The sequence below is a fragment of the Mercenaria mercenaria genome, chromosome 4 (genome assembly GCF_021730395.1).
Source record: "Mercenaria mercenaria strain notata chromosome 4, MADL_Memer_1, whole genome shotgun sequence".
Classification (NCBI taxonomy): domain Eukaryota; kingdom Metazoa; phylum Mollusca; class Bivalvia; order Venerida; family Veneridae; genus Mercenaria; species Mercenaria mercenaria.
Genome location: NC_069364.1, coordinates 24,501,023 through 24,526,661, shown reverse-complemented (window position 1 = coordinate 24,526,661; position 25,639 = coordinate 24,501,023). Strand labels below are relative to the sequence as shown.

The 25,639-nt window shown below is 35.2% G+C and overlaps 1 protein-coding gene across 1 annotated transcript; it reads right to left on the bottom strand.

Annotated features, from left to right (window-relative positions):
* Window positions 1–915: 915 nt before the first annotated feature.
* Window positions 916–7,659, bottom strand: LOC123551214 (uncharacterized). Its single transcript, XM_053542090.1, has 3 exons — window positions 7,402–7,659; window positions 1,970–4,140; window positions 916–1,834 (listed from the first exon to the last, which is right to left on the bottom strand). The coding sequence occupies exons 2-3, from the start codon at window positions 4,102–4,104 to the stop codon at window positions 916–918; spliced, it is 3,054 nt and encodes a 1,017-aa protein (XP_053398065.1). The 5' UTR covers window positions 4,105–4,140; window positions 7,402–7,659.
* Window positions 7,660–25,639: the final 17,980 nt, after the last annotated feature.

Genomic DNA, 25,639 nt, shown 5'->3' with positions numbered 1-25,639 from the left:
TTGGTCAGCTCGAACATTTAACATTTGATCAACATAAGGTTTGCAAATTGCAAGTTTTACTTAATCATTTATAACATGAACTTCTCATTACAGTTGTATTATCATTTAATTAACCTCGAGACAAAATCTGATTTATTTCGAGTTTTACAAAAACATGAAAGTCTACAGTTCGTGCAGTTATGTGACCGCAAAAAATAACATCCATTTGCAGTAAAGATCCATTACTAATTATCATATTTTTTATACATTTATTGCCTGGCTCGGTTTTGTTATTATGAAAAATTAAAGAGATCACAAAGACAAGAAGTAAATATATGCACATTACATAATTATTTGTTTCAAATCAAAATAATTGTTAATAAGTTTGCGACTTAATATCAGATGTAAAGTTTTTTATAATTTTGATGAAAAACAAATATTTTTCAATAATCTCTGTTATCTGTATAGTAACTTTATTTCAAATTTACCTTCCCAACAAAATAAATCTTCCAACACCATCAAAGCTGGAAAGTGGCCATATGACCTATAACTGTGTCGGTGCGACGTTAAACCCAACAAAAACAAACAAATTTAATCAAAATCATAGTTGAATGTAACATATTCCTTAAGCTGAAGAGTAGAAGTGTAAAACTACTGTAACGTTGTAAATACAGTGGTGCCCGATAAAGATTGAATAATATTTTGAAATTATAGACGCATTTTCATATCATATTTTCAAACACTTAGTAGTACAAACTAATGCCGCTTTGTATTGGTGCCATACTGTTAAAGTGATTTGCTCCAACACTGTACTAATTAAGTCAGGAATCCATCGCCTCACTGCCACATTAAGGCAAAGTTTAACGGCATCCAGAGAATTGAAAATTCCAATCAAAATTTTACATCAACATGCTCCTATCACTTTTCATCATTTCACTATGATATATCATTGACTGCAGGTGCTAGCGACATTAATAAACTCTTGACACTGTCATAGAAAATATTTTCATTTTCTTCATTTTCAGGTAGGTCATTTGTGATGAAATTCAAATCCATGCAGATCCTCTTATATGTTGAGTAACTTGAGGCGGGCGGTATTTCTACTGTCTCGGGTAAAGTTATCACCACAACCAAAGTCCTTTGATCTCTATCCTCCACCATCTTTTGTATTCTATCTGTTATATGCAGCATTTTTTTATCGTTCATATCAAAATTAACAAGAATCGCGAATGAGTTTGACTTGGACATTATATCTGTCATACCTATTATTTCTGGCGTGCCGGGAATAATGGCAGGGCTGTCCGTATTAAACGTTGTTTTAAGTCCAAGATTGTTGAGAAATTCCATAAGCTTTTGTCCACATTCTTCGTCGTCTAGGTTTGACAGAATATATAGGTCAAACCTTTCGTCGTCATCAATCAAATCTGCAGTTTTATTCACGGGAGTGAGCTTATGTTCATCAAAAACTTTGAAAACCTCTCTGATTCGCAAACGCGCTTTTTCGTAATGCTTCTTTCTAAAAGCATCTAATCCAGCCTCGATATAGACTTGGACAAACAAGCTATTTTCTACTGGTGTGTGGCCGTCTCTCAGTTGCTTGCACATACAAATGGCAATAACGGCTTCTTCAAAGTTACGCAAACATAGATAATGTTTGATAAGATCTTCAATAATTTCAATTTTCTCTTCTTCGTCCTCAGCTAAACGCTGCAATTCTTTCAGAATTTCAACAGCTTCGAAATGTTCATTTAGTTTATTGTACAAAAACCAGAGCTCTTGGAGAGTCGTCTTTGTTCGTTTTATTTTCAATTTATCGAATAAAATATTTCTTAACGTAGCAGCAGATTTCCAACAACTGTGAAGGAACGGAATCTTTATCTAAAGATTACATGATATTTCAATGTTGATTTAATAAAGTTTCTGTCGACCTGCATTTTTTCTCTTTTCTCCATGTCACCAGTACCAGACTTGAACAATATTTCATCTATACAAAAGCTGCCTGCTCGTTATGTTTTCTAACATAACCTTGGAAATGAATTCATTTTCATTTTGCATCAAATGTTCTAAAACTTCTAATGCATTTTCAGATTGTTCTATCTGGCGATAAAGCAGTGCCTTATCGTATATTGCCACAATGTTTGATGACATTTCAGACGCTTTGTCAAGGTGTGCAATGATTGTATCAACTACAACTTTATTTTCCTCATAATTTATTCGTATTGGATGTCGTGGACATTTAACGCCCGGTTTACATTTAACGTTTGAAAAATGAGGACGAAAAGTATGTTTATTCTTACGAAAATGTCTAGAAGTACTACTTTTAAGATTTGCTCTTTCTTGCCCCGGGAATCTGTACGTTGGCGTGTGGGACTGAACATCAGTTCTGTATTTGTGAACAGCTTCTGAATCGTGCCTCGCTGAATGTGGTCTATCGTACGCTTTTGCTGAAGGTAAATTTGTTTGTGTGTCTTTACGTTGAAGAATAACAGTTTGTGAAAAAGTTTCAGTTAGTTCGTCTACCACTGATTCGTCTAATTGTGAACTGACGCTGTTTAATGTAGACCTTCTACCTCTTGCATAATGGTAGTTACGCCTTTCTATGTTATTTGCTGGTTTTGTGGAGTACATGTTTGCCTTGCTGTTACTAGGAGCGTTAAACGGTTTGTCTAAATACTTGGATTTATCATCGAAGTAACTGAAATCTTTTCTTCTATTCCTGAACGAGGAGTGTGGTCTGTCATAACTATATCGATTACTCCTGTAATCTTTCCCTTTCTTTCCCATTTGAAAAAAGGTATCAACAGGTTGAGGTGCTCCCTCTGCAGACCAGCATTTGTCATATAAAACCCGATTTTTTTCATGAGATTCTCCTTGTGGTAAGGTGACAAATTCTTTGGTTTTACCGTTTGGGTTTGTAGGACCACTAAAATGTGTATAATTTGTATTTGACAATTCAGTTGCCGCCTCAAGTTTCGTGTAGATTGTTTGCGTCTTCATATCCAATGCCGTGCACTTTTTGTCCAAAGTTTTGGTCGGAACCTCTTCGTGTTCAAGAGGAAAGGATTGTAATCTATTTACTAATGTCCCTTTATCATATTCAAGCAGTCTGATGAAGGATAAGGCTAAGTGGTGGTATCCAAACGATGTAGGCTTAATTCTTATAGCCTTGATTAATAGGTGTACTGATTGTACGACATCGTCTACATACCGGAAGTACTTTCCACTTCGCTCAAGAACGAAAACATCTTCGGGAAAATATGAAAGGGCTGTTGTAAAATAATCTGTCGTTTGCATAAAAAGCGGGGAATGTTCAGACAAAAGATCTGCCATTCCACAGGGAAATACAGCGGTCTTTTTGTCAACATCATACGCAATTAAACCAACCTCTATATATGATCTCGCTTTGTATCGTTTAATGCATTCGTTGTCATATCCATCCAGCTCTATTATACTCCTAAATAGGTCTAACGTTAGCTTGCAGTTTTGTTTTAGCTCTCCTATTTTCCAGACATCATGCATGTTATTCAAATTCGACAGTCTGTGTTGACAAAGAGCTCGGCCGTACATCCACACACATATATACTCTGTTGGAATTCTATTGCGAGTGTCAACTGAACTGGACGCTGTCTCTGTTCCTTCGTTTACTTTCTTGCATTCCCAAATGACGTTTTCAAATTCTGATACAGCCTTCTGATAACGCTTTAATCCTAATCTTGAATACGTGAACGCTATCTCAGCTTTCGCAACTATACTAGCTAGTTTGTCAGTTCTTAGCGATTTAAGACGTTCGCATACTTTCTGACAGGCAATCATGTTCTTTCTATCACGCAGTAAAAACCATGCTTTATTGGACAAAGCGATCACGTTATCGGGGCTAAGTTCCAAAACAGTCTGGTTATATTCGACAGCCTTGTTTCGTTCTCGCAGAATGAAATACAGATAAGATAGTAAGTTTTTTACACGTATTTTCTCCATATCTGTGCTAAATTCGTTCACAGAAGAATCCGTTTCAGCTATCAACTTGTTCTTTATTTTTACAATTTCTTCACGTGTTAATACTGCTATGGTTTCTGCGACATTAAAACTAGATGGGTACTGACTGAGGGTTTTCTCGATGGACTCCATTGTCTTGGAAAGTTGGTTTCTTCAGCTGAATTTTCCCTGAAGTGATAATAGTTATTTGGTCATATTTCTAATCTTCATTATATCTATACGGTCAATTTATATACAGGTTAACAGTCATTGTGTTTAACTTATTAGCTAAGATATTTATCAGGCAACTTCATATTTAACATATTTTTTGCATTACACAGATTGTTTCAAACAAATATTGATATCTAAAGTCCGCATCTATTTCATATAAGCCAAAAGAAGTGCTGTGTTTATCACCCCTTTTTCGGATAAATACTTAATTCACACTGATAATACTGTTATCAGAAAATCAAGTGCACGCGTTGAATTTAGCCCATATAAATACTCTTAATAACATTTCGATTTTGGGAGAGTAATTATCATGAATTTCTGTCATGTATTGTCTAAAATATGAGAAAACGATTAATGAATTTAGGCGTGCATATCTGGTCGATCTCAGCATATCACATTAAGATAATCATTGTATTTATTTTATTCTATAAAACAGTATCTCTGTTTTTTCATTACTTTAGAGAGGAAGAATCAAACATGTTTTGTATCTTTAAAAGCAGTGATTCATCTATTAACAATGAGCAATTCAGCCGTCATAAACGTTCGAAGGGCATTCTTGGACGAGTAAGGTTACTGACTTCGAATCACATCTCCCTCCCCACTGTGGGTTCGAAACACTACTTTGGTGTAGACCTCTTTCATGTGAGGAAGCCATCCAGCTGACTAGTAGAAGGCCATTGGTTCTACTCAGATACCAGCCAGTATCTGGAATAGTGTTTCGCCTAGAACAGCTTGTGTCGGTGTGACGATAATGTAGGTCCTCACGTTCGGATGAAAAATCTTTATACTATGTAGAACTGATTAAACCCTGAATTTTCAAAGCTTTATAGTATACTTAGAAAATTAGGCAAACAATTAAAATAGGGTCGTGTACTTGATTATTTATTAGACTTTAAAGATTTTAAATTTTTAGACCTCGGACAAAATTGCATGCGGATCTATGAGAAAATCACAATTTTGAAAGCATTTTCGCGAATACAATTTTACAAAGACGTTTTTGACAGACGTATTTATACATATTCTACAAAACGTGAAATAATATGTATAGGTCCATGTGCTTATTTTGAGATATTTGCCAGTTATTAAACAGATTCGCACATTTCTAGCTGGTTTTAAGATATTGTTTGGAATTATTTCAAGTTTCAAAAGTTTTAATATCATATTTTAATATTAGACAAACAGTAACGTTCCCGTTTTAAAGAATTTACTCTAGGCTTTCATTAGATCATATTAAAAATAATTTTCATTTTCTTATCCCGAGCCGAGGCTTTATTCTACGCCATTACTACCGGTTTTGTCAAATTAAAACATTGATCTTATGTCAGCTTAAACAGTTGAACATGTATTCCAAGCTACAAATGAAAATCTCTCTCAAAAAATAATACAAGATTCTTTTAAAACATTTGACCTTCGGTTGTGATCTTGTATTCCTTGTTGGCTTTTAATGTCATACCGACAAAGTTATGACTCACCGACCTTCCATAAGCCAATTGGATGGCTTTTCACATGAAAAAAATATCTACACGACAAGTGAGTTTTCGTACCCACACCGATGAGGGCAAACGGATTAGAAGTCAGTGACCTTAACAACTTAGCCACAAAAAACAACAAGGATTGACTCTACACGTCGTCTAAAGTGAACAATTCTCTAAACTCAAAAGTATCCTCCAATGAATTTATAAGATACTGATTTGATACGAAATACAAATCTTAAAACTTTTTCCTTTAGTTGGCGTTGGCTTGAGGATTTTGCAGAAGGCAAGTAATAGTTCACCCAAGTACTTTTTTCTATTCTCTTATGAGTTACGAATATAAGGGCGTATAGTAGTGACTATGAGTCTAAGCCGGCACATACAAAACATGGATTCTACTCAATGCCTAAATGACTGGAATATCCTTCAAGGGATTAAAAGTTAAAAAGATATGGATCAGACACAAATTTTAAGACTGTAGCGAAATACATTCAGTTGCACCTTTCAGTGCAGAGTGTTGCATTCTTCTATGAGTATTCGTCATGAATGACACGAACTCTAAGGCTCAATGTGTCCGAGTTTATCTTTGACATTGGGCCAGAGGAATTGGAACAAAGAATTGTATATGTGTAGGCTTTTTTATGGCAAGAACATTAAACTCGAGTTTTATACAAACATTCTGACATGACCTTGACTTTGGCTTGATACAATATTTAACACTTTGCAAATAGCCTTGAAGTGGTTTAGAAGATATAGAGCTAGATCGAACACAAAATTAAACTGACGGACAAAATTTAACACGATTTGGAGGTATTTCCATAATGATCCGATACACGAAAAAATTGTTGCATTTTTCGATGCTTGTGTTTTTTGGAGGGTTGGGAGTCAAACAGAAAAACAATCAAAAAAGAAAACGATTTAACATTTTTTCCAACATCCCTCCCTTCGCCCCCCTCCCACCCCCCACCCCCCGGCTTTTTCAACTTCCCGGTTTTTTCAACTTCCTTCTTTCTGGAAAGTCGACTTGTTATTGTTCTACAAAAATATACTTACTACCTTCTGTTGTTTTTTTTCTCTATTATCCTTCAAATCTAAAACCTTAAAGTGCACAACCAAAACATTGTTTTTAGATAATATCAACCAAGCATATGTCATCTAGATATATTTTGTCAATCTTGTCTAAATGAGAAATTGTTCACATTTTAACAAAATAACTAGAACTGAGGAGAGTATTCCAGTCCTTTACTGGCAGCTGACAATTAAGACAAGACAAAATCGAGCGTTTTATACAACAAATCAAATGTACAATATAAACAATATGTTTGTATTTTCTGAAAATAATTTGCCCTAGTCTACTTTATATTTCAGAAACTTGATACTGTTAGGTAAGATATGGAGCGCAACGCTTGTCAGTTTTCCAATATTGTAATCAACGTAAGCTGGCGAACATTGACTTTATTGATTTTGCATTCTTAAAAGAAAAGTACATATTTTTGCAAACAAAATATATATGGTATGCCTAAACATATATGTCATATGAAAATAGTATTGATACTGTGTTATTCAAGCATGGTTTTATAGGTGAAACCACAGACACTTGATGGCCAGTATTTTCGTACGATCACAAAACGGGTTTTGTTACCATTTAAGCATGTTTTCAAAATGCACTTTTTAACATGAAAGATGTGCATCTGTAAAATTAACATTAGAAAACAATAGTCGATTTAGCTTTTAAAATAGCACCTACCTATGAATCCCTGATATTAATCAACGATTTTGTAACCATTCCAGTCCTGACAACTGACGTTCGGGTTCCGAGTAGAAATCAATAACTCATAAATAGATCAATCTTCGGAACTCTTTCCTGCGAACTGATCCTCGCTATGTAATGCGCATATCGTAGACGGTTGACAATTGGACTTATATCAGGAAGTGACAAGTAAAATTTTGATGCAGAGCATCAAATCGCCGGAAAACTGAATTTACAATAAGATAAAAACGAAATTTAATGATATACATATACTTCATTTCGACAAAATTTATCTCGTGATCCGAAACAGGTAAACAGAGAGTTTCCCAACCAGTGTGTTTATATACATACCACATGTACACATTACAAAGATTAAGTATTATCTTGAATAAATAACACAGAAAAAATTAAGTTTAAATTGTTTATTCTTTATTTACCCAGCAATACAGCTGCATTGTCCGCCAAGAACGATTGATTCTTATGTATATGGTAATTCATTTTTCCTCTGACTTCGACAACTTTTTGCTTTTAGAAGGAATTTATTTTCTGTTTTACCAACAAACGCATCATGTACATAACTTTCAATGAGAACAAATTGTATCCTTTATCAAAGACCCTGTTTTATTTCCTCTTTCTTTTATGTAATTAGCAATATTTTAGAATTCCATTTAATGTTTACTCCAATTCAAAGAACTACTGGGGGCCATTTCTAAAATTATCTGTAGAATGTTGTAAAGATTCGGATTAAATTAGGATTCTGTGTAGGTCCAGGGTCTTATTGTTTATTTATTAGCAAGTGATAAGAAATAGCTAGATAACTATGGTTATTAATCTGACATGGCTGTAAACCCCTCTGCAGTGTGCTGAGAATGTTTATCTGTTTCAGATCACGTGATAGAACTATCGATACGGAGTAAAGGGATAAGTTCTTTATACATTTTTTTTTATTTTCCTAAAAAGCTATCTTTTGAAATAATAAAAATCTTATGCAATTTTCAGCTCATAATTCCTTTATATAAGCCTTTAAAAAACTGCATTTCTTTTCATTTATTTAAAATACCATTTCTTCATTGTTACATTTTAACAACTTCTCCTACCAGCTGCAGAATCCTCCTAAAGCCACTAACGATCCGGTATAATATAGTCGTGCGCATTAGTTTTTGTACCCGGTTTATGACACACGCGGTACAACGCGGGTGTTCAAGCGCAAGCAAGACTTAGTTTCACAATCTGACTTAGTACATCTCCTATTATGCTACGCATAGGATCTGAGAGCGACCTATTGATAGCCTCGTTCTGACGACCCTTTCGCTAGCCAATCAGAGTTTAACTTACAACATTTTGCAAATCTTCATTTAGCCTTGATTATTGATATATACAATTCTTATTTCATTACATGTCAGATAGCCGGTTAGCACAGTCGGTAGGCCACTCGCTTTGTAAGCGAAGGGTCCCGTGTTCGAGCCCTGGAGTGACTACACATTTTTCTTACTCTGACATTCGAACAAGTCGTCTGATTGGTTCAAATAAAAACAGATTTGCGAAAATAAAAAAAATAGCAATACTGGAAATCCAAAATATACAGAAGACGTATGTGAATGGGTCGTTCTCAGATCTTTGTTTAGAAGATCAAGTACTTTAGTCAGATTGTTAGTTGCTCTTTTTTAATTTTTAAGAGTATTGATGGTTAAAAAGTGCGTTTTAAAAACATGTTGTTATTGTAATAAACCTTAAACGTTTTATGATTTTCACCTACGCTGAGTACGTGTTACAATGCTAGAAAATACTGGCTATCAACCGGCAGGAGCGATGGCGGGCTGACCTCATGTGTCTGTGGGGGAAACAACCTATTTTATTTAAAAAGTCTTCTTTTTTTTCAAATCTTAAAGAAACCTCCCTATTCAATTAACTTTTTTCTTCCATTACTTTAAATAAAAGGAACAATTTTCTCTGCAAAATAAGTATGTTGTCTGTATTTAATAATACACTAATATCTTTAAAGCTGCTCGCCCGCAGAAAGGTTTACGGATTCACAGCACTATTTGGTTATGTAGGAAAAAGTAAAGCGTTGCAAACGGTTTAGAATTTTTCCAATATAGCCATATAGAGCGGTGAATCCGTAAACCTGTTTTCATAAGCCATTTTCTCATAACGTTACGTAGATTTTCGCTTATTTTGTTGATCATGCCTTTTTATTTTACATTCTTGTTATAAAAATGTTGCTTTTGTGAAATTGAATATTTTCGACCAATCTGAGGGCGAGCAGCTTTAAATAAAATGGTCATTTTATGACGATTTTACATTATGTTTCTGTTGATTGTTTTCTATCAGTTGTTATAAAATGATACTAAATTAATTATACATGAACGGTTTTAGATAAAAACAAATTTAAGCGACCGTAAGATGTTTTGGGGATCATTTTATTGTACTTAGGATGGAATGAGTATAAATAACGTAGACAAAATATGGTGGAAATATATCAAACAGTATGAGACAGTCGCTTTAATACGCTGGAAGACAGACAATAGATACAGCGTGTTAAAGCCATTTTTATACACGTAGTAAATATTAAAGGCACTCGCTACAGTTTTTCCGGACGGGTCGATATTTACCCGAACACCGTGCCAATTTGGTTTCGATGTAGCTCACTGCAGATTTGGTGCGTCTTCTGCGCATGCCCGGAAGTGATTATCTAATGTCGCGTACGGCAAAAATTCACAAATTATTGTATGTTCGCATGCATTTAATGTACAAAATGTATAATATACTGACTAAAGGTAAGGGTAGGTATCACCATGGTTACAAAATATATACATTTAAAGTACTTTTAGTTCAAATTGCTTTAATCCGACATATACTGCAGTCTGTTATTTATACCAGCGCTCAAACTCTGCATTGAGTCACAGCTGTTTCTAATTCCGTACCGTACCCGTACCGTACATTCGTAAACTATAGGTTTTGTTAAAAAAAAAGGCGGAAACTTTCATCGTTCTATGCCATCAAAATGCTTCAGAAACACCTTAAAATCCGCTTATTAAGAAATCTGCCGTTTGATAATTATATATATATATATATTTCTAAGTCATTTGCTCAAACACTGAATGAGTATTTCGTACCAACCTGCGTTGTATAAATGCCCGCCACACCCCCACCTCGTTGTAATTTGATTTAAGCGAAATCTAATACGGTGACCTATCAATTTTCTTTTTGTTTTAGATTAGGTAAACATAACCAAAGGCATGTGCAGAGTTTGATTAAATTCTATTATGTGAAACTCAATAAAATAGCAGAAGTACCAACTTAAAATTGACAAAAATATGCAAAAAGAGCCCTTGGGTCTGCTGAACAAGTATTCCTTTCTTTACAAAATAATGTTCTTTTGATTTCTCTGAGCATGTTTCAAATAAATATATTGTTTTCCGTTATAAAAATGCTTAGATAATCAAATTTATGCTGATTATTGTACTTTACTGAAATATATTTTAGGATTACAGAAATTTTGAAAAATGTTTAAAATAGCACCATATCTAGGGGCAAATTAAATTGAAACAAAGCTGGTGACCTAGTATTTTTATTTTATTTTTCAATACATCATAACATGATCTTTTCGTACAAAACATTTCATCAAAATCTATTATTGAGAAAAAAAATGACGAAACTGTAGCGAGCGTCCTTAAGCAAAATAGCGTGTTATGAGGATTATTCTGAAAAATATGACAGTTCTGCTTGGATCTGTGTACAAACTTCAAATTCATTTCATATTTTCAAAGTATTCGCCCTTGACTTCTACGCACTTCCGCAATCGAGAACGCTGCAGGTAGTCTCCTCTTGAAGTTGTCTTATACCACAGTCACACATACGGTGCGGATAGCTACGTCTAGCCACGGATAGAAACGTAGTAATCCGTATCGATCCGTACGTGAGCCGTACCTTAAAGTAGTAATCCGTATCAGTCCGTACCAATCCATACGGCTACGGCTAGGCACGGATCGATACGGTTTACTATGTTTGTATCCGTGGCCAGACGTAGCTATCCGCGCCGTATGTGTGACTGGGGTATTAAGCAACTGAAACATATACCACACCAATTGCCAAGTTATTTGTGATATTTGCGCCAAACCAGTACTTTTTTTCGGCCTTGGAAAGTGTTAATAGTCACAAGGACTTAGATCTGAGAGGCTTGATTTGTACTACTTTTTCATCTCTTTAAAAGTTCTGAAAAATGCCAATTTTGTGATAAAGTTAAAGGACGGACGGTTAAGAATGCCTAACAAAGGCCCTCTGACCTTTTTTAAGGTTAATCTCATCGAAGTATTTTGTTTGTTTCAGAACTGATAATATTCATTCCCCAGCTTAAGAGTTTTAAAAGATAAGCAGACAGTACCAACGTTAAACAAATTATATGGATTCCCGTTTGATTGAAACCTATTAGAACTCTGAACTACCATTATGCGAGTCACAATGATTGCATTACATTTTTGATAGGCCTTAAGTGACTTTAAATCAATGTGATAAAAGCTCGATCGGGATAGAATCCTGAAAATCCAGATGAAACCTGATGTCAGTGAGCTTCGCTATGTGCTAAGTAAATCTATAAGCAACATGTATTTTTACGGTAATAAATGTCCGACATTTCCAAATGCATTATAGGTCTAGACCACAAATAGCAATGAAATACAGTTTACCCTCAAGAACATTAAAACGATTTGTTGAAACACCATCTACCTGCTGCGTTACGGTCCATGCGGCTTGTCTACCAAAAGAGTTGTGGTGTAGTGAACATTGCAATGGCTTTTGCCCAGCAAATATAACACGTAAAAAATAGAAGAGGCAGTAGGTGAGTTCAATATTGGTCAAAGTTCAATTAATACTTAGCAAATGGCGTATTTTTCCAACGGAAATTTCAGCCATTAGAATCTAAATTTTGACTTAAATTGTGAATGGGTTAATATTAAACGTATGGGAGATCTTAATTAGCATAAAAGCAATTTTTTCATGTACAACTTAATTAATTTTCGAAACAAACATCAAAATTATAATTTAACCCTACTTAAAATTATTTGATTTCAAAGACAGCAATTCTTCATATCCTATTAATCAAATCGGTATCCGCTTTGTTCTGACTATCTATTCAATAAATATACAATTTATTTATTATAGTTAAGCTTTAACAATGCATTCTATGCTTCCAATGGATGTTTTTACAGATTTTATTAATTATCACATCAGCAATCTGTTTCGTGTTGCGGTTGTAAAAGTTTAACAGTTCTTGGATTCAGTGTTGTGATATTTTCTGGTCTTATGGGATCATGGAGTCTATTCAATGGATGCCTAATAGAGTTCCGCTTAAGCCTGTGCTAGGGGGCGTGAGAGGTGTTGCACATTTCATTATCTTTCATGAACAGACTCCATCAAACAGAGTGTGCTGTTAATCTTCTTGGTTATATTCTATACTTCTACATCAAAATGATCTTTTAACAGATTTTATTAGAATTTTTACGTATTTTACATCCTGTAACCTGACCAGCAAATTGCATTTGGTCTGCCGTTTGGAAGAGGCAGCCGGTCGATATAAAGTAAATGCCCACGTATTCGCAATCAAAGACTGGATGGATGAAACAGGTCTTAACGTTGTTGCTGGTGTTAAGATCTGCTTTATCCCTAAAATTTATCGCAAGTTTTTTTTTTTGTTTTTTTACAAATGCATTTTCAATTTCTTACCGTCTGACATCAAAGGGAATTAAGTTTTGGTTTAAATTGGTTTCGTGTAAGTTGTGTCAAACAAAGAATAAATTTGGCGCATTTCGGCAACACTGTGTTTAAAGATGTGGATCGTCTCAGATACTATTTGTCTCTTTTTTTAGCGAATCCGCTTCTAGAACATTTCAAGATCTGTTATAATACTGGCTGACTAATTTTGAATCCAATTGGCTCAATTAGAAGTTTCAATATTGGCCTTTCTTACTTTGAATATCATTCATTTATTTAGCGATTACAAGATTAGTCGTCTAAATTTGATTCTTATTTATTCTTTTGTTGATTGCAGTACTGAGTCTAATTTTCAATCTTGTGTATTTATTCATTGTTGCAATATTGGCCTGTCTAACCTTGAATACTCTTCATACTTTAGGAGGTTGCAGTACTATCGGTCTAATTTGGAACCTTATTCAATCATTTACAAGTTGCAGTATTGTCCTATCTAATTTTTGAATATCATTCATGCGTTTTGCGGTTGCAATATGTCTAATTCTTATTCTTACGCATTCATTGGAGGTTGCAAAAATGGCCTGTCTAATTTTGAATCTTACTGAATCTTCTTTGAAGAGTGCAATATGGATCGCCTATTGATGACTATCATTCGTTTATTTACAAAGTGTTGAACCTAAATCTCATACTTACTGTTTGTTTTATTGGAGACAGGAGCGGCTTCTTCGTGACAGTTAATCATTAAAATGTCTGAGAATATAAGATTCTTTCACTGGTTATAGGTGCAGATGGGAATTTCCGGCCTCGAGGGTAACTGTTTAGGCGGCAACGAGGTTCCTACTGTGTTACCGCCTAAACAGTTACCCGAGAGCCGAATATTCCCGTCTGCACCTATAAACAGTGACAGAATCTTTTTCTTGCATACCGATATCAAGATATAATAATAAAAATAAAATCAATCGAACGGCTTTCTTTTTAGAACTATTTCTTATAGCAGCGTATTTAAACAAAGCGCGGGAAACCAACGTCCGTAAACAGGAAAGACGTCATGACGTTTTAAAGACAAATAACAATGTTTAGTTCCGGTTTTGCAGCGTAACGTTATGAATTTTGAATAAAATAACGTGTTTTGAATCGGGAAATATACTATCAGGAACAAAATGGAACTGTCAAGGTATTGGAATTTTATTCCGTTTTTCGAAATAAAATATAAATAACTTCATAAATCTTCTACATATATGTAGTTCGTAATACGTCATTTAAAGCACTAGAGTCATCTTACACCCCGAGGTGTAAGATTGATTTTTCCAGCACCGGTAAAAATACCGGAAATCCCCGTCTGGTATGCAAGAAAAGCCTTGCTCCCCGCTGCCATCTTATGTTCATATTGCACTGCAATATAATGTCAGTGCTAAAATAGTTCGTGTAAACAGACGCAAAACGAACTTCCGCCTAAAGTGATGGTTTAGGTATGACATATTGTAATGGTCTATGTTTTTTCTTTGTTTTCTCTTTTTAAATGTTATCTCTATTTATTTTCCTTTGGCGTCTTAACCTTTAAATTGACGTAGATACTTAGCGAATCTTCTTTTAATATCTATTTAATTCGTTTTTATAAGTGTCCCAATTAACCTACTAGTATTTAGTCCTAAGCATAATGAATATAAGCATGAATGATTAACAACTTTGAAAAACAACGAAACTAACAAAACAATCTTGTTAAGATAATTATTAAAACATTTCTGTTTATTGAGGTTTTTTTCTGATATATAATTGAACAACAATTTATATAAGTTTTGTGGATCGGGCATGTTGGCAATTACTTTTCAACGCAATCGGAAATATTTCTGGTTCATTCTTTTGTCTTCGCTGCTGTTCATTATTTTTGTAACTTCTATTACCTCAAATGTCTGCTCCATGTCTGCTTTGCATTTCTTCGACTGGTTGACAACGGAACAGTCGTAGGAATGGTGAACAAAATCAGGAAAAATATTGCTTTATGTTAAACTCAAGATCAAGAAAACCGTAATAAATACTGTTTTACTTTTATCTAAGGCACTGACCTGGAGATCGTACAACACACAAAAAACATTTTAGATATCAGAAAAACTATTTAATGGTCGTTAAGTACGTATTCCTCTGTGGTGTACTGGTCAAGAACGCAGGAAAAATTTTATTGCCGTGGCAGACCGGTTCGATTCCAGAATCGGACATGTTTTTTTCTTATTTTGGCATTTTAAGATAGTATAGAATCAAAAACTCATGTTCTAATATTCCAGTGTGTACATACCACGTGGTTTGTGACGTCAATTTCGGATATTACGGCAAGAAAAGTAATAAACAAATCCGCCGATTCAGAACTTAAAAACGCCGTAAGTATTTCACTTTTTCACCGATTTTGATAAAGTTTTTACGAGGCTCAAGCAAAGATAGTGGGCTATAAACATAAAACAAAGTTTTTTTTCTGAAATTCTAAGCAGTTTTTGCAAAGGTCCGTTCCAACCCTGAAATTCAGCAAATTCTTGGTAATACGGCAAGAAAAACCCGTGTTTTACAAAATAATGCAGGATTGCTTTCCTTTACGTTGCTGTGTCTTTCACCGCTGTTTATTCCGGTTCCAAGAAGGCATGCGAACCACTTTACTGGAAAAAAATGGTAGGTTTCTCTGTGAAAAATGTGTCTTTCCGAAAATGCTAATACGGCAAGAATGATATGACGGCAAGCAAATTCATGAATACACCAATTGTTCCTTTACGAACAGTTTAGCGGATTATTGAGTTTGAGACTGTTTCCTCACGTATAATATCTGTTTGCAGATTTCTTTAGCCTCTAAGATTAGTTTCGGTATGATGTTATATGAAAGAACGGCTTTTTTCAATGCTTCTTAAAGATAGTTTAGTAGATCTGTTAAAAGTTTTTTGTTTCATTACTTGTTATCTAATAATTTAGAGCTTTCAAGAGAAGTTTCCTAATTTCTACTTTATTTATAGTCTCAAGAGGTATATTAAAAATGAGTCCCTATGTATCTATACTGTTGCATCCGCGAATGCTAACAACCATCTTAAAAGATTCAAACTGCCAAAATGTCTGCAAAAATGAAAATACATCCTACATGCTCACTCACATTATGTGTATTCTTATCAACCATTAGTGAAAGTTGGGCCTCTGAACAACGTCTAACAATAATATATATGTCATACTAGAGTATAAAATGCAGATTCACCTTTAAAAATTAAAAGCAATATACAAAACGTAATGTGTTAAAATATTTTCCCCAATATTTGGACACTTTCAACGCGTAAAACAACTACTAGATCAATATAATAAATTCGAGTTTGAGTAAAACTTCTTTGTATCCCATAAAGACCACACCAAACGCGAGAGAAAGAATTATTGCATGACCTTTGAATAAAGCGTTGGTGATTAGCCAAAGAGCACACATAAGTGCGTTATTGATCTGCTCCTGAGTCATACCTATCTGTTGGTAAATAAAACATAGTTATCACAGACGGAATCAAGGCTCGGTGTAACATCTTCCAAATACAGGTCATGTAATGAAACAGTTGTCTGCTGATAAATTATGACCCTAGTTATGGTAAGGATCGCAGAATCATTACTGAAGATAACTTAGGCTTATCATAAAACTTAAAAATCATATATTCAATCATATAATGACGAAACCAGAAAGTGCTAAAACTGTATGCCCTAAAAAGGGAGCATAAAAGTATGAAAAGAAAAGAAGTTGTATCCTGTTCGATAAACGTAACATTATGAATTTGAATATTCTTAAGATTTTGCATAATCTAATATCAAAATTGTACAGTATTACATACATTCTTCAGACCCCTCTACGTATGTTGTCATGGTATTAAACTAATTTTGACATGTGCATGAAATTAGCCAGAGCAGCCAGAGTAGCCTAGAGTTCAGTCAGAGTTTAGCCAGAGTAGCCAGAGTTCAGCCAGAGTTTAGCCAGAGTAGCCAGAGAAGTCAGAACTCTGATTACTCTGGCTGGCCAGAGTAGCCAGAGTTTAGCCAGAGAAGTCATAACTCTGTTTACTCTGGCTGGCCAGAGTAGCCAGAGTTCAGCCAGAGAAGTCATAACCCTGGTTGCTCTGGCTGGCCGGAGTAGCCAGAGTTCAGCCAGAGTAGCCAGAACTATGGTTACTTTGGCTGGCCAGAGTAGTCAGACTTTCTAGGATTTTAACATGTTTTTGCTACTCTGGTCAGCCAGAGTAGCCAGAGTAACCAAGTCCCATGTTCACAAAAGTTTTTCAGTCTTAGCTGAATTTGATTATGAAATCTTAATAATTGAGCCGTGCCATGAGAAAACAAACATAGTGGCTTTGCGACCAGCATGGATCCAGACCAGACTGCGCATCTGCGCAGTCTGGTCAGGATCCATGCTGGTTGCTTTTAAAGCGTATTGGACTTGGAGAAACTGTTAGCGAAAAGCACGGATCCTGACCAGCATGCGCAGGCTGGTCTGGATCCATTCTGGTCTCAAACCCACTATGTTGGTTTTCTCATGGAGCAACTCATATGTCATTTCTATTTAAATAGCATGTTTAAAACTGAATTTCAAGTTAATAACTATTTTCATATTTTTATGTTTAGAGTAGCCAGAGTAGCCAGAACTCTGGTCACTATGGCTGGCCAGAGTAGCCAGAGTTCAGCCAGAGTAGCCAAAATTCTGGTTACTCTTGCTGGCCAGAATAGCCAGAGTTCAGCCAGAGTAGCCAGAAATCTGGTTACTCTGGCTGGCCAGAGTAGCCGAGTAACCAGGATGTCAATTGCTCTGGCTACTTTGGCTAGCCAGAACAGCCAGAAGTTCCGAGATGTCCATTGGTTCTAGCTACCCTGGCTAGCCAAAATAGCCAGAGAAAATACTGTAATACCTATTGCGAAATGACCGTTTTGGTACTCTCAGGTTTGATTTTTTAGTGTTTTATATGTATCAAGTGTATCATCGTACCATCGTGCATCGCGGTTTAGTATTAAATAAAAAGTCACGATTGTCCAAACGGAATGCCGTACATAACAGTGTGAAAATGGTGAAAAGTCAATTTACATTACTGAACAAAATTGATAGGTAAGACCAAGTCAGATTTAATGATATTTAATAGTTACCATTATTATATTGAATGACCCTCATACACTATACTTGAATTTTTTAAGCTCGTGTCACTGTGTGACAAGGTGAGGTTTTGTGATCAAGTTTTGTCTTGTCTATCAGATTGAGTCAGGCTCTTTGACTGAACTCAGTACTTATTCCATTTTATATTGTTAAACCTTAAAAATCTTCTCAAGTATCACAAGACCCAGAGCTTAGATATTTTGCAAGAAGCATTGGCAAGTACATCTCTTTCAAAATTGTTCAAATCATGGACTCCGGGGTATATATTGGGTCTGCCTTGGGGCTTTAAGTTTCACATAGAGTAATATGTTAAATCCTACAAAAATATTCTTATTTTTCTTTAGGCCCAGACTACATATATTTTGTATGTAGCATGGCCTAGTGAATGCCTCTCTTAAAATTGAGCGAATCATGTCCTCTGATGTCAAAATTGCCCCCGCTTGTGCTAATGAGCTTGCAAAGTCTAACAGGAAAATCTTTTAAAATCTTCTCAAAAGAATTGCAATGACAAGAGTTAAGATATTTTACAAATATTTTTCAAATCAATACCCCAGAGTCAAAATGGTTCCTACTTAAGTTTTATATAGAAGAAAAACATGATATACTTACATAGCAAAAATATTTTTCAGAGCCACAAGGGTAAGAGCTGAAATATTTTGCATGTAAATTAGCAAAATTTATAATGGAGTTCTTTCAAACTTGATTGAATCACCACCCCCAGGGCAATATTAGTCTCTCTCCGTGGATTATCAATATACTTCTAATCTTATACAATATATGTTTAAAATTTCCAGAATGCCCAGAATTTAGAGTTAACAATTACAAATTGTGAATTTTTACTATGACAGTCATATCCCACAAGGTCCAGGTAAGCGATTCAGGACCTTATTCAGGACGATATGGGTCCTCTTGTTTATACTGCTATCATAAACAATTGCAGTGAATTCCATATAACTTTGAGTGTAAAAATAAAGAATATTAATTTGAAGGCTTTTGGTCTTTTATTTATTTAACTTCAGTGTTTGCCTTGAATTTGTACCAAATAAATTAACTTGAAGACATAATATAAAGAAATTGGAGAATAAATTTTTCATACTTGTTAACGGCAACCAATTCCTGAAATTTGCATTTTAAAGTTGTGGAAGTTGACGAAATGTTGACATGTGAACACATACACTTAAAGCGGCTTAATAACGGTATTTCATCTAAACCCTTGGAAAAAGGTAGGAACCTGTGACATGCCAATCAAAACGCAAAATGCCATTCAAAAATTGATTGTGGTCACCTTATGCCATCAGACAATCAACATTCCATGTTTTATTAACTCGGTATTACTTGAATGTGTACGTGTATGAAACGATATTGACTGTGTTTGGATTAAACAGTTATAGGACTACTAACTGATAAGTAAGACAATTCTTTGAAGTCCGTTTGATGAATCACTTGATACATGAAACACTAAAAAAACCTGAGGGTACAAAAAAGGGTAATTTCGCAACATGTTAAAGCCCTAGAAACTCTGGCTACTCTGGCAGAAGTCCGTTTAATGAATCACTTGATACATAAAACACAAAAAAAAATCAACCTTGAGAGAACCAAAATAGTCAACAATCTTTTCACACCTTTCCAATATAGCTTCCGTTCCAAACATAGCTATGAGGCTCAATTGTTATCCTTTACACAAGAAACTTTTGACAATCTCCAATCTGGAAACAAACAGGTCTCATTGTAATGGATTTCTCGAAAGCTTTCGACAAAATCGATCATCAACTCCTTCTCTATAAAATCGTGAAACTTTGTGTCTACAGAATCTCTCTATCCTGGATTCAATCTTTCCTTAGTAACCGTTCTCAATCTGTAGTACTTGAAGGCTCACACTCTTTACCAGTTCTATCAGGGGGTTCCTCAAGGTTCAGTGTTGGGTCTTTGTCTCTTCCTTTGTTTTATCAATGACCTTCCTGACTCCGTTAAAGGTAGAATACGCTTATTTGCTGATGACACTATCATATACCTCAACATAGACTCGTTTATAGACTCTTACAAAGTTCAAAATTAGAAAAATGAGAACGTAACTGGTCTATAGAATTCAGTCCTGATAAATGCGAAGTAATGGGAATCTCAAAAAAGAAAGAGAAAAAATATCATCTTTCCATATAAATTACTTAATCAAGAACTAAAAACTACAGAAAATGCTAAATATCTTGGGATTACTATTAGTGATGTCTTAACTTGGTAACACATATTGAAATTACAGCTTCAAAAGCTAGTAACACTCTCAGATTTATAAAAAACAATATGTACAATGTAATAACAATAATATTAAAGAAACTGCCTAAAAACATACGTTCGCCCACAATTAGAATACTGTAACACCATATTGCATCCATTGCAGAAAAAAAAACTTAGTATATGAGATTATTATCATTATTATATTATTATCATCATCATCATCATTATTATTATTATTATTATTATTAATCCAGATTTGTTGAGCGCCCATTTAATATAGAATATACATTCAAGGGCGCTTAACAATTAAACATGTGATATATCGCAGATATGTAGGAAAATCACAAAAGCATGGCATATGCAATATTAAAACTAAAACTGAATAATTTGATTAACGGTTATTTGTACAACGTTATTTGGGATGCATGTATTCTTCTATGTTCTAGTGTCTGCCATTTAAGTTTCAAGCATTGATGTTACGCTGCTTTGGTATGAGTAGCCAGAACATGTTAGAATCCTAATAAAGTCTTGTTACTCTGGCTGAACTCTGCCTACTCTGGTCAGCCAGAGTAACCAGAGTTCTGGCTACTATGGCTACTATAAATAGCCAACTGAAAATAGTTATTAACTTGAAATATAGTTTAAACATGCTATTTAGATAGAAATGACATATTAAGTTTCGTAATCAAACTCAGCTAAGACGGAAAATGTTTTGTGAACCAGGTTACTTGGCTACTCTTAAAATCCTAGAAATTCTGGCTACTCTGGCCAGCCAGACTAACCAGACCAAGTAAAATCCAGATGACTCGGGCTATTCTGGATACAATGGCTGACCAGAGTAGCCAGAACATTTTAACATCCTAGAAACTCTGGTTTTCTTGCTGAACTCTGGCTACTCTGGCTGAACTCTGGCTACTCTGGCCAGCCAGAGTAACCAGAGTTATGACTTCTCTGGCTAAACTCTGGCTACTCTGGCCAGCCAGATTAAACAGAGTTATGACTTCTCTGATTGAACTCTGGCTATACTCTGGCCGAACTCTGGCTACTCTGGCTAAACTCTGGCTGAACTCTGGCTACTCTGGCTGAACTCTGGCTGAACTCTGGCTACTCTGGCTGCTCTGGCTAATTTCACGCACATAATTCTGACAAACAATAAATATCTTTTATGAACAATATTACAATCGTTCAAAATATCGTCTCAGAATCATGGTCATAAAATGGATGTAAGACTATGCATATACAATCACTTTACTTGCCAACATTATTCTTAGTATTCAAGTTGTGTTAAACAGGAAGACTTTAAAAAATAATATCGAGACGGCTATGACAGTCCGTCGTCGCTCACATAGTACAATTGCTTGTACAGCAAAGCCCTCATCCTTCCTATGGACTGAAAGTGCATGAAAAGGTAACAATAATTTTGAAAACAGACCACTGAATTATTCTTTCTAATTTTAGGCATACGGAAAAATGTTTTGTCAACATTTCAAAAATGAAATAGGGCTTTACTGTTTATAAACGGTTCCGTCTAGTTTAGCATACCATGCACTAAGTAGGTAGGCCCTATTTACTTAACTGCAGACAGAAGTAAGTAGTTTTAAAGAACCAACTCTCAACTGCTGTTAGGAACAATATGTGTATTCATGAATCTGCTTGCCGTCATATCATTCTTGCCGTATCAGCATTTTCCGAAGACATATGTTTTCACAAAGAAACCTACCATTTTATTAACAGTAAAGTGATTCACTGGCCTTCTTGGAACCGAAATAAACAGCGGTGAAAGACAGAAAAAATGTAAAGGAAAGCAATCCTGCATTATTTTGTAAAACACGGGTTTTTCTTGCCGTATTACCCTCCAAACATTTGCCTAATTTCAGGATTGGAACAGACCTTTGCCAAAACTGTTCAGAATGCCTTGTGTTTATAGCCCACTATCTTTGCTTGAGCCTCGTAAAAGAATTATTCAAATCGGTGCAAAATGAAATACTTACGGTGCTTTTATCGACGGATTTGTTTATTAATTTTTTTGCCGTAATATCCGAAAATGACGTCACAAACCACGTGGTATGTACAAACTGGATAATCGTCTTCCATTGTGCACTTAATAAGCAGGAAATAGAAGTTTTATTGTTTAAGTAAGGGTAACATAATACACGTATGTAAACCACTACTGTGGTTATCTGCGTGTAAAGCAAACACCACCTAATGACAGTGTTCATAAAGGCTGATTCGTAGACCCAGTACTTCTAAGTAAAGCTAAACAAGTCTTATGAAAAGCAGCATAGGTGGAAGGCTCTTTTATATGTGCATGTAACCTCACTTGTGTCTAGACATACTTGCTTGATTTTTCATCTGGCTTCACGAAAGGCCATTTTGTGGTGTTTCTGACAGTAAGGATTCGTTCTCGAACATCGGAGTTTATTACAAATTTGCATAGCTGAAAATGTAGGCTTCACAATCGTATAATTACCTCGTAATAATAAACCGTAACATATATCAATAACCTTTTAGAAAATATCATTCTTACTACCAATGAACCTAAACTCATCCATTCAGATGTTAAAACGAAGTTGTTTAGATTAATATTATAACAGATAAAACTGTCATTGTACGAAACATCTTACGTGTGTTTTTGCAGATCCACAAAGCGTTTTCGTTGACTAAGAGGAAGTATTCAGTAGAGACATCTGAATCGAGCTTGCAAATCAAATGAAGAAGGTATGAAAAGTACCTTCATTATAAAATTGTACTGTGCGCTTTGTTCTGTTTTCTGTGGCCAATAGTTTAAATCTTTTGGTATTCGAATATTGTTTTCACTTTTTTTTACCTTACATTTTCTGTTAAACACTTTAAAACAACTTTTTTAAATGAAGCACAGTTCCATCAGTAACTTCGAAATAGAACAAGAACGTATCTGTAATATACTGTCGAATCTTAAGTTACTCGAGGTTTAGGCAGACACTTGGTAAAGCCCACAATTACCGGAAAGTTGATTTGATAGCTACCTCACATGAAAGAATTCTAAACCCCGACTTTGAGTTCGAACCTATATCGGCCAATGCTAAGAGATTCAAGATATGCGACTTTAACCACTAGGCCTTATGCTGAATTGCTCATTTGTCCAAAAGTTTCAAAGATCTGAATACAAATATTCGATAGGGCTTTTACGTTGTGATTGAGCCAATGTATTGATTGTTGTTTGTTTTTTTCAGTTGTGATCAACCCATGTAATTTGTGAGTCTTACCCAGCCAACATATTCGTACACAGAAAACAATATGAAATCATGGTAATGAAAATACTTATTTTCATTTTTCAGATCAAGCTGAAAGATACGTTGTGAACTGCTCCTATCGACAATACTCTTTATACCGCCACAGTATCTGGCGGAAAGGAATGTACGACGAAGGATACTACAATATTCAGTCACTCGACCTAACGAGTTTTTACAATTGATCTGAAATTTCAGATACACATTTCTAAGACGTCACTTTTGAAGAAATATCACGAATATGAATAGTCCTTTGAAATTATATTCCACTAATAATTTCCTCAACAAATACAAGCATGTCTCAGAATACGCAACCGAGGTGGAGTTAGTAAATCAGGGTTTTTATGTTCTCCGATTCTTCAGAGCAGGTTATTATAAAACCAATACAATGATTGTATAAATGATGTTTTCAAATCTGTTAATCTTTCTCCCTATCATTCATGCCATTGCTTTGTCAAACAGAGCTCAAAGTGACCAATAACTTGAGGTAAACTAAACTCTAACCTCTTGTGGATCTTATAGAAACGTGTCAAGGTGTCAAATGTCTAAAGCGAAAAGTCTGGTGTCTTTCGGACTGTCTGAACATTGTTGAGTCCATATATGTCAAGGAAATCCCAGCGGGGCAAGGGGTCTGGAAGTTCACCTTTAGCTACTAGCGCGTCCGCTTAGGTCAGTAGGCCTGAAATGTTAAAACTTTGGATCAAGGGGTCATGAATTTGATAAAAGATATTGTGTCTGAAGTCATTTCGCCGTCTTCCTCTGATGCAGTTGGTGGTTATATGCGTAAAACAGGTTTTATACTGGAACAGAATCGAATCTAGGAACCCTGGTAAGGTTATTATATGCCCGTCATTACATAACTGAGATAATAATGAAAAACGGCACTAAACAAAACAAAGGAAACGCCTTGAGCGAAAAATTATCACAATTAATTCTTAAAAATCAGCACCCCTAACACATTTAAGAAACCTTAAAAAAGATCTTATCTTGGTAATCTCTCCTTAAGCATTCCTCTCTCTGTCTGCAGCACAAAATCGTAACATTGTAAATTTCCGAAACCAAAGTAAAAGTAACATTAAAAGACCCTTGAAGTTCTTGTCATTTACTTAAATTGTTGACAAAAACTTGAGACCAGTAACCTTGCTACCGCAACTTAACCTCATTTATAGGGCTTGAACCCAAAATCACATAAATGTGATGTTGGACTCGGATTTAAACTAAGGATCGTGCCGCAAAAGCATCTGGTGTAATCTTAATTTTAGTTATGGGTTGCGGATAAACTAATTCCACCCAAAAGATTAGATTTGCATGAAGCGAGATTCCATTTGGATTTATGTAACCGCACTCACTGTGCACGGTAGATGTATTCCCTTACTGTTTAGTTATTGTAATGTTTTCAATGGCGTCAGCGAGGCATGCGATGTGAGATGAGAAGATTTTACGCCGAAATTTTATTAGGAATTCTCATATAGACAGTAAAAGTGTGTTTTATGTAATAGGTGTTCACTAACAAATGCGTCCATTATATCCTTACTATAGCATGATATACCCATTTGACCATTGAAATACACTGTCATGTTGAGATGTCCGTATTTGGGACTTCGTGTTGCTAGTATCTGTGGTCCTTACACTTTAATCTGTAAATTATGACTTCCATTTACGCCGGTGACTGAGGACGGATTGTTGCAATTTTCCTTACCTCTCATAAACGAGTCTGTTATTGTACATGCTTGATTGCGTTCTATGCTTCCAAAGGATCTTCCGATAGATGTAGATAGATGTGTGTGTGTGTGTTTGGGTTTAACGTCTTTTTCAACAATTTTTCAGTCATATAAACGACGGTGTCTACTTGTAGCAGTGAGCACAATGCCCAACTTTATAGTGCTGCCTCACT